General features: G+C 44.4%; 1 protein-coding gene across 1 annotated transcript in view; it reads left to right on the top strand.

Moving 5' to 3' along the window:
- Positions 1–3,805: 3,805 nt before the first annotated feature.
- pcdh7b (protocadherin 7b) overlaps positions 3,806–10,164 on the top strand; it is a 102,003-nt gene continuing 95,644 nt past the window's right edge. Inside the window, 2 exon segments of the mRNA XM_026353306.1 lie at positions 3,806–5,864; positions 5,866–7,746. Coding sequence (XP_026209091.1) covers positions 4,671–5,864; positions 5,866–7,746 — 3,075 coding nt within the window. The 5' untranslated portion in view covers positions 3,806–4,670.

Below are 10,164 nucleotides of genomic sequence, written 5' to 3'. Positions count from 1 at the left end.
GCTAATCACTAATCAACATCTTCTTTGTCAATACACTTAGTTGAACCTGATCCTCACGCCAACAGCCAGCTTCGAGATGTAATGTTGGCCGCGATGGTGGAGGTATATTCCCTTTATTTGGGGATTAATGAAGAATGTTTTATTATTAATAAGTTGTCTTATAATATAATAATACTATTTGACTGATAGATGGTGTTTTTTTATTGTCTTGTCTGTCTTACTAAGAGGTGAATAGGATCAAATTAAAAATACACCCAATTCATTAAAGCTGCCCTGCGGAGTTTCTGACCACTAGGAGTGCTGTGGTGCAATATTTGAATTGTTAGCTCTCAGTTTAGTTTAATGTATGTACACAAGGACAATACTATAGACACAAAGATGATTCATGCTGCTGTTCCAGTTACCAATTATGTGTGGAGGAAATACAACTTCCAATTCTTTGTTGGAAAGAAAATACATTCAGCAAGTTTAGTAGTAGTAGTTGCAGTAGTGGTGGTGGTGGTAGTGAAGAGTACAAATAGTCAAACGTGTGCAGAATTCATGAGTTTCTTCTCACCAGGAAGCTTTTTTTTTATGTTTTTTAAATCATGTGTATACCCCCTGTATGTGTTAATAAATAAGTACCAGTAGCATGCTGGGAAAAGCCTCCTGCTTAGGTGTAAAATACAGTATGCTCTCTTTTAAGGAAAATATGGAGTACAACACATTGCAGCACCTCCTTCATCTCCTAGTGGTTTACTATGAGTAACAGGAATGATATTACACTGTATGCAGAACAAAAAACAATTCAACCACACAATCACTATTACACGATTAAGATGCATCATGATGGTTTAGAGAAATGTGTCACATTAAAGGGGGTAAACCTGTAATAACAACTAGTTGAATTCTCATCATATAACAATGTACAAATCATCTAAAATACCTTCATCATCACATCACTGGACAACGGAAGTGTGGTTTCACGTCTGTCACTTGCCGACATCATAATTGCGAGCGTATCGCGCACACTGTGTCACAGCACCAACAATAAGCCTTAACTAACACCATGAATAAGGAGCGCCACACATTTCTGCTCTTATTATGTTTATAGAATGGAAACCATTAATTCAGCAGACTGTGCAATCATCTCTGTTTTTCATTTTCTGTTCCCCACATTTCATTAACGCCTCTAGATTGTCTATGAAGGAGTACGAAAACTAACAACTAAAAATGAATATATTATATTAAAATGATATTTTCAGAATTGAGGCACTACAGACGTTTTTCTCTCCCCTTTCAGTCATTACCTAATGTTTGCATTATATATGCAGAACATTCAGACAGAAAATTACTTTTTTGGTAAAAGAAAAGAGGGAGGGGGGGGTGATGTATCATCTCTTATCAGAACTTGTTTTAATTTTGTGCTATCAGTCATTGCGTGGGAGTGTGAGTCACTCTTTTTTTGAACATCTCGTTTTCCAAACAACTCGTTTTCAACTGACGGGGGTCTTTGTGACGGTGTCGAGCGCTTTTTTTTTTTTTTTTTTTCCCTGGCATCATTTTAGACCACTCATCCACTTGAGAGCAAGATCGATACAGCATGCAACTATGATAATGATTTTCTGTGATGATTTCTTCAGCCTTGATCTTCGTGGTTCTGCCTCATAATCGTCTACATGCTCAGTCCCACTTTGTATCTGGTTATTCCAGGGGCCTTGGGACATAGAGTTATTATTGTTAATTTTTTTTTTGTGAGTCATGTTTGATCCAGTGCCCTCATACTGCTTGTTTAAACACCACCCAGTCATAAACGATTTTTTTATTTGGATGTTTTGATCCTTTTGTAAAGTGCCTTCGGGGGGTTTTGAAGATTGACATTTCCCAAAAGCAGACTACTGTGTTTCATATATTTTGTGATTGATACGCACAAAGTGAAAACGATTGGTTGCATGTTGAAGAAGGCGTAGATGCAACATTTGAGCTATTTAACATTCTGAGTAAAGCCTTTTTAAATCCTAGCAGACATTACTATGAATTGATTTGTGGTCATTAAATCTCTTCATGTACATATCCGCTTTAAGTCGAATTCAACATGTGCTGCCTACTTTCTTACTTGCTTCATACACTTTATTGATGTGGTTCATTTTGTAAAAACGAATGCACATGATTGGATTTGCACTTTCTCTGCACCACTCCTGCTCCTTGTGCAGCTTTGATTTGATTTAAACGTGACGATAGAGGGCGCTAGTAAGCAAGGATAAAGCCACTGCTGGAATTCAGACAGCCGTCTGAGAAAGATGCAGCTGCTGAGACTGGCTGTCTCTTTGCCTTTTCTCCCCCCCCCCCTCCTCCCTCTATCTCACTATCCCCTCCCCGATCACTCCTTCACTGTATAATTTCACAAACACACGCACACGGCCGCGCACTGCCTCTGTAATAAATTTAAAAAAGGAACAGGCGAGCATCCTCAATTCCAAGTTAAAAGAGGAAACCCTCCTGCACGCGTATTAATGCACAAAACCCGTCGTCCCTTCCTGTTTGGCACTTTGCACCGTGGTGGGAATTTGCATGTGTGTTGTAGTAAGTGATTTCACGCAGGCACCGGAATTGCGCTCGTTTACCTACCTTGAATCGAGCACCTCTGGAGCTGCGACCATGATGCTGCACAGAGCACCACGCATCACATGCGTGTTCAACAGTGTGTCCATCACGAGCACTTGTAAGGCAGCTGTGGTAGGACACACACCGCGCACTGATTTTATACGGGGACTTGGGTTTGCGCAGCGGCCGCAAAATAAAAAAAAAAAGAAAAGAAGGATGGCTCAGATCACACGGGAGGGGATTGGTGCTGTGTGTGTGTGTGTGTGTGTGTGTGTGTTTCCTCTTTACATGCATAAATTCAGTGGCACAGTCTCACATTACTGGAAGATGAGTGGACTGAGCGGCTCGCAGGCGAAAGACACCGAGCGTGAGCGCAGCCGCCACTGGCGACCACACGCATTCCCATCAGTAACCACAGGGAAACCACAGCATAGCGCACGCAGCACAGACCCGTCCCGTCTCGCCTGTCCTGCAGTGGCTCTGCCTTAATGGTGCTGGGAGGACATTTAGAAGCAGTAGAAGAAAAAATAAAAAATAAAAAGAAACACACGTAACTTATGTCGGCCTGAAAGTCACTAAAAGTTCGGACTCACAATAGGAACCAGCAACCCCGCACCAGCCCGCACAGCCCGCAACATGTAATAACGTTACTGTACGGTGTCTGTTACAATGGAGACGTCAGTGAAATTGTTCTCTTCTTATCGGGTTTTCTCGCCACATCGTGCACAGACACACATCAAGCACCCGAGCTGTGCTCACAAAGTGCCGAGCCACGTCTCCAGAAATTACCGATGAAAACCACCATATTATGTCTCTCTCTCTCTCTCTCTCTCTCCCCCCCCCCCCCCCCCCCCCCTCTCTCTCTCTTCTTTGGTCCATTTTCGTCAAATGTTGTCTGCTCTACTCTGAATCCAGCGACCAAGACCAAAGTCCGACCCTGTTTACGTGCGCTGCTGGGGGAGAAGACACCGGAGGGGGTGGAGAGACGGAGAGAGAGAGAGAGAGAGAGAGGAGAGAGAGAGAGAAGGGGAGAGAGAGAGGGAGAGGGAGGGAAAGAGAGAAGGACTGCAATATCATTTGTGAATCCCTCTCACAGTGCTGCAGATAGGGGCTGCCAACACATGCGGCGCGTCTGCAGGTGAGGGAACAGGCTGAACATATATATATATAGTGGACAAACTGAGGAATTCAAGCAGCGTTTCCAAAAAAAAAGGAAATTACGTTTTGAATTTTCCCTTTGTCACTTCATCCTGATAGATTTTTTTATTTTTTTTTTTTCATATCAGGTTCTGCGTTGTGGAGTTGACTCTCAAGAGGAGAGGAAAACTACAGCCTACACTGTGCGCCGTGTTGCAAGTGACTTGGAGGAAGAGGAGCACACTAGGCAGCAGGACAGGTAATGCTGCTTCACATTCACGTTGTGAAAATCGGGAGAGTTGACCCGCTGTCAACACTTTCCTCCTCCTCCCCCACCACCACACACACCTCAGTGTGATGAGTTTGGAAACTGCGCGGGCATTTCAATGATCCTCTGACATATGTGGACATATAATCGGACAGAGGGATACTGCAGCCCGGGAGATTCTCAGCGCAAACTGTGAGTAAAACGGCGCATGTGGACTTTTTTGGTGCTGTGATGTTCGGACTGTAACATTTGGGCTTTTTTTTTTTATTTTTTATTTTTTTATTATTTTTACGCGCGTAGCCTGTTTGTGCCAACGCGCACGGAGCCTCTCTCTCGCTCTCTCTCTGTCTGTGGTGTGTGTTTTTTTAATATCACTGCGGCTCGTTGTGCTCAAACTAAACGGGGAGAAAAAAGCAACTGAGACCCGGTGCTGGAGGAGGAGAAGCGGATAAGAGAGGAAAAGCCCGTGGCACTTGCTGCTTTTCCACTGCAGCAGCAGCAGCAGCAGCGATGTAGGAAGTCGTCCGGAGGATGAAGTCTCACACATCCCGCAACCGAGGGCTTTGCTCTTAATGAAAACGGCATCTTCTTTCCTCACATTCGGACTTTTATTAGTGATTAAATAATTTTTTTTTGCCTTTTTTTTTTTCAAATTTAACTGGACATTTTTCAGGAGAGAACAATGAGGACTACTGGTGCAGTGGACTATTTGTACTATTGCATGCTCATCCTGCAGCTTGTGCATCAGCCCGCAGCCAAGCAAGTGCTCCGGTACCGTTTGGCTGAGGAGGGACCCGCCGACATCAGAGTAGGGAACGTGGCCGCCGACCTGGGGATTGTTGCCGGGTCCGGTGAGGTGACATTCACGCTAGAATCGGGCTCCGATTTTTTCAAAATAGACAACATAACAGGTGAGCTCACCACTAACGAGAGGCGGATAGACCGGGAGAAATTACAGCAGTGCCAAATGATATTTGATGAGAATGAGTGCTTTATAGATTTTGAAGTGTCAGTCATTGGACCGGCTCAGAGCTGGGTCGATCTCTTTGAGGGGAAAGTCATTATATTAGATATAAATGATAACACTCCTTCTTTCCCTTCGCCTGTCCTGACCCTGTCTGTGGAGGAAAACAGACCCATTGGAACCCTTTATCTGCTGCCCACAGCCACAGACAGAGATTTTGGCAGAAATGGAATAGAGAGATATGAGCTTATCCAGGACAATGGGGAGAACTCGAGGCGATTGGGGTCTTCTGGGGATTCATACTCGGGAAAGAGGAGATTTGAGGAAGGCGCGAGCAGGAGCAGTGTCTTTGAACTGCAAGTTGCTGACACTACCGATGGAGAGAAACAGCCTCAGCTCATCATTAAAGGGGCCCTTGATAGGGAACAGAGAGACTCCTATGAGCTCACACTGCGTGTTAGGGATGGAGGAGACCCTCCTCGCTCCTCCCAAGCTATACTGAGGGTGATGATCACTGATGTGAATGACAATAGCCCCAGGTTTGAAAAGAGTGTGTATGAAGCTGACCTACCTGAAAACAGCTCCCCCGGCGCCCCCATACTACAGCTCAAAGCAGCTGACGCAGACGTAGGGGTTAATGGTCAAATAGAGTATGTGTTCGGGGCGGCCACGGAGTCAGTGAGGAGGCTGCTGAGGTTGGATGAGAGCACGGGGTGGTTGAGTGTTTTGCACCGCATTGACCGTGAAGAAGTGAGCCAACTGAGGTTCACAGTAATGGCCCGTGACCGAGGCCAGCCACCCAAAATGGACAAGGCCACTGTGGTGTTGAACATCAAGGATGAGAACGACAACGTTCCTGCTATAGAGATAAGGAAGATTGGACGCATTTTCTTAAAAGATGGGATAGCAAACTGTGGCTGAGGATGTGGTGGTGGACACACCCATTGCCTTAGTTCAGGTGTCAGACCGAGACCAGGGGGAGAACGGCATTGTGACTTGCACGGTGGTAGGGGATGTGCCCTTTCAGCTCAAACCAGCCAGTGAAATGGAGGGTGAGCAGAACAAAAAGAAATACTTCCTCCACACGTCTGCACCGCTGGACTACGAGGCCACACAGGAATACAATGTGGTCATAGTGGCTGTGGACTCTGGAAGCCCCAGTCTGGCAAGTAATAACTCTCTTATCGTCAAAGTGGGTGACACTAACGACAATCCTCCTATCTTCAGCCAGAATGTAGTGGAGGTGTCGTTTCCAGAAAACAATGCCCCTGGAGAAAGGGTGACAACAGTGGCAGCCATCGACGCAGATAGTGGGAAGAACGCAGAAATAGCCTATTCCCTTGACTCATCGGTAAATGGGATTTTCTATATCGATGCAGACAGTGGAGACATCCGAGTAAACACCATTCTGGATAGAGAACAAACAGAGCGCTACGAATTCAAAGTGATAGCCAAAGATAAGGGCATAAACACTCTTCAGGGCTCTGCAACAGTGGTCGTCCTTGTGGCCGACAGGAATGACAATGAACCAAAGTTCATGCAGGATGTGTTCACCTTCTATGTTAAAGAGAACCTTGAGCCCAACAGCCCAGTTGGCATGGTTACAGTCATCGATGCAGATAAAGGCCAAAATGCAGAGATGAGTCTTTTCATTGAGGAAGAGGAAGACATCTTTTCTATTGAAAACGATACTGGCACTATTTTCTCCACGCTGTCCTTTGACCGAGAGCAGAAAACTACATACACCTTCCGTGTCAAAGCTGTGGATGGTGGTGACCCCCCCAGATCCGCCACTGCCACAGTTTCACTCTTTGTCATGGATGAAAATGACAATGCACCGACGGTCACTTTCCCAATAAACAGCTCCTACACTCTTCTTCCCCCCTCCAGTAATATCAGAACAGTAGTAAGAACTGTCATAGCAACTGACAGCGACACTGGCATAAACGCAGACCTGAATTACAGCATCATTGGAGGAAACCCCTTTAAGCTGTTTGAGATCGATGGGGGCACTGGGGTCATCTCACTGGTTGGGAAACTGGAGCAGAAGCATTACGGCCTCCACAGGCTGGTGGTCCAAGTGAACGACAGCGGGCAGCCTTCCCAGAGCACCACGACACTGGTTCATGTGTATGTTAACGAGACTGTTTCCAACTCCACGGTTGTAGAAACCCAGGTGGCCAAGAGCCTGAGCACATCTCTCAACACCAACATCGCCGGTGACCCCAACTATGATCTAAGCAAACAGCGCTTGAGCATTGTTATCGGAGTAGTTTCGGGCATCATGACAGTCATCCTTATCATTCTTGTTGTCGTCATGGCCCGTTATTGCCGCCCAAAGAATAAGAACGGCTACGAGGCTGGCAAGAAGGATCACGAGGACTTTTTCACACCGCAGCAGCACGACAAATCCAAGAAACCCAAGAAAGACAAGAAGAAACAGAAATCCAAACAGCCACTCTATAGCAGTATCGTCACTGTAGAGGCCTCCAAACCCAACGGGCAGCGATATGACGGCGTCAACGAGAAGCTGTCGGACAGTCCTGGCATGGGTCGCTACCGTTCAGTCAATGGAGGGCCAGGGAGCCCAGATCTGGCCCGGCACTACAAGTCCAGTTCACCATTACCCACTGTTCAGCTTCACCCACAGTCCCCAACAGCTGGAAAAAAGCACCAGGCAGTTCAGGACCTGCCCCCTGCCAACACCTTTGTTGGCACCGGAGATAACATTTCCCTTGGATCTGACCACTGCTCTGAATACAGCAGTCAAACTATCAACAAGTACAACAAACAGGTAAGAAGAGACATCTCCGTGTTCTTGTTTTTTCCCCCACCCCCTCCTCCACTACTCTTAAATGTCTTGTGTTTCTTCTTCTTAGTGTTCTCTCTACCATAATGCTTTCTGACAGGGCTAGTCTCAGTAGTCTTGTTGCCTTTATGGTGCTAATGTGTGTCAAGTTAGTGGTATTGATCTGTTTTGGTTTGGAGTGCCATTCACATGTAATTTTGAAAAGGGAAGAGAAAGGTTTAGATTAGCTAAGGAAGGGGTGTTGTTACGACTCAACCGAACTCGTGCAGCTTTTTCACTTTTATCACGTATCATGTGTTGAGGTTTCATTTTCTGTCAGGGGTGTCAAAACTACTAACCTTGGCAAATGTGTGCCGGAGTGCTGTAGACAGCTCACATAAGGATTTGGTTTGTTTTTTTTTTTATCCCAGAGGGGAGCATGGCAGGGGCTGCTGACTACACTCTCTTTAGCCATGTCAAGCTCCGCCCTGCCCTCTGTCTGTGACAAGGGTTACCTTAACTTCTGGTGAAAAGGGGAGAGGAAAAAAAAAACAAAAAACAGAAAGGTAGATGGAGGTTGAATGCAGCACAAACACGGCTTTGTAAGTGAATTTTATGGTTTCAAGTTGAGTAGGAACATCAGGCCAAGGGGGCGACATTAACATCCTTCTGCACTTTGCAAATTATTGACCTTCCAGTGTATTTTTTACTTAAAAAAACAGAAAAAAATCACTTCCCATACTTATAAATAAATGTACGCCATCTACCTGCCTCGTTCCAGCTCATCTTACCTTCCGCTTCTGTTATTGCCTTTTTCTGCTCCTTGCCTCTCAGTAAACCTTTCTTACCATATGCAAAAAAAAAAAAAGAGTAAAAGATAGAGAAATAAAAAAAAAAATAAAAACGTAGGTGGCATAACTTGCTTCCACATCAAATTCCAGGAAATGTGTGCTTTTATCAATCTCGGCTTTATATTTTTGGGTGTTCTTTTTTTTTTTTTCACTGCTAGGTGCAACAGCAGTGAAAAACAAAGTTAATACATAATGAAGTCAGCTGATTTGCGTTTTCAGGCAAAAGAACACCGTTTTATGTGTTTCATGTGGCAGTCTAATGAATTATTGATCTTTGTTTTACTTGGTGTCAGCAGCTACTCTGTAAGAATTCTGAAGTGCTGTTCTCTCGCACAACACAGCTGCATTGTTTTTTCATTTTCTGTTTTTTTGCCTTTACCGTTGGACACTTCTGTGCTCGTGTTTTATATTCTGAGCCCCACTGTCGCCTTTTCACCTCCAGATTCTGCTTTGGCCCTGTGTAGTACATCCTTGCTTCCCTTCCCATCCACCCATTTTCTCTCTGCGTTTTATTCAGCCTCTGCCACATCATACCCTTTACAATAGTGCTCTCTACCTTGCCTTTCTTTCCTGCAGTGGTTTCTTTTTTAATCTCCTCTCTCATCTCGCTTTATCCATCTTCCTTCCGCCTTCTATTTCTCCTCTCAAATCATTTCACTCCCCTTTTTACTTCTCTCCGTTCTCTTCCTCAGCTCTGTCTCTAACAGCTTCTAATACAGTGTATTCACTGAGCTGCTTCCCAGAGTGTGAGGAGTGCTGTTGCTTTCAGATGTCTCCTGCATAATTAAAAGGGCACTCTATTTGCTGTTGCTGCAGCAGCATGTATTGTGTGTCACTATGCACCGCTTATATATTTATATATTTACCGTCTATAATAAAGGCTGCTGTAACTTTCATGGACCGAGCATTTGTTAAAATATAGTGTCTTGGACGAACTCTATTCTCAGTGACCAAACTACACAAAAGAGAAAAGATTCTTTTCTTGTGGTGTGGGGCACTTCGTTAGGGTACTTAAATTGCAATTAAAGAGTAAAGGGATCCTGTCAGGTAACCTGTGAGGTATTTAATACGCAGCGGTTAACAGATATTCAAATTGCATTTTACATTCCATGGGCTCAGGAAATCACTGTTGATACATTCAGTATGGGGTGAATAGGGCACAATTTAATGGCTGCACAAGAGAGCTAATTGAAGAGATGGTGTGTGTTCATGTGCTTCAATTATAGCATTTAAAAGCCCCCTTTATATTAGTTTAAACTGTGAAGCTGTCATGCTATTTATTAGAGTGGCGCGACGTCTACAGTATTGTGTTGTCAGGTACAGTATGTTCCATTACACTTAATAATAAAACACTTAAGACACTTTTGTGCTTCCCTAAACGACATCAAGGATTATAATGAACATTTCTATTCAGGAAATCATGTAAAATAATTGAGTTTTCTTGATTTTCACTCATTACTACAGCTATATTTAAATATAGGCTTTTAATCACGTTTGACCACTGAGTTAAACCGGTTTAACATTTATGGCAAGTGATGACAAGTATTATTTGCATTTTATCTCGCACACACAC

This window comes from Anabas testudineus, chromosome 18, assembly GCF_900324465.2.
Source record: "Anabas testudineus chromosome 18, fAnaTes1.2, whole genome shotgun sequence".
NCBI classification, from domain to species: domain Eukaryota; kingdom Metazoa; phylum Chordata; class Actinopteri; order Anabantiformes; family Anabantidae; genus Anabas; species Anabas testudineus.
The sequence above is the reverse complement of the archived record's forward strand: the minus strand, read 5'-3'. Positions and strand labels throughout refer to the sequence as shown.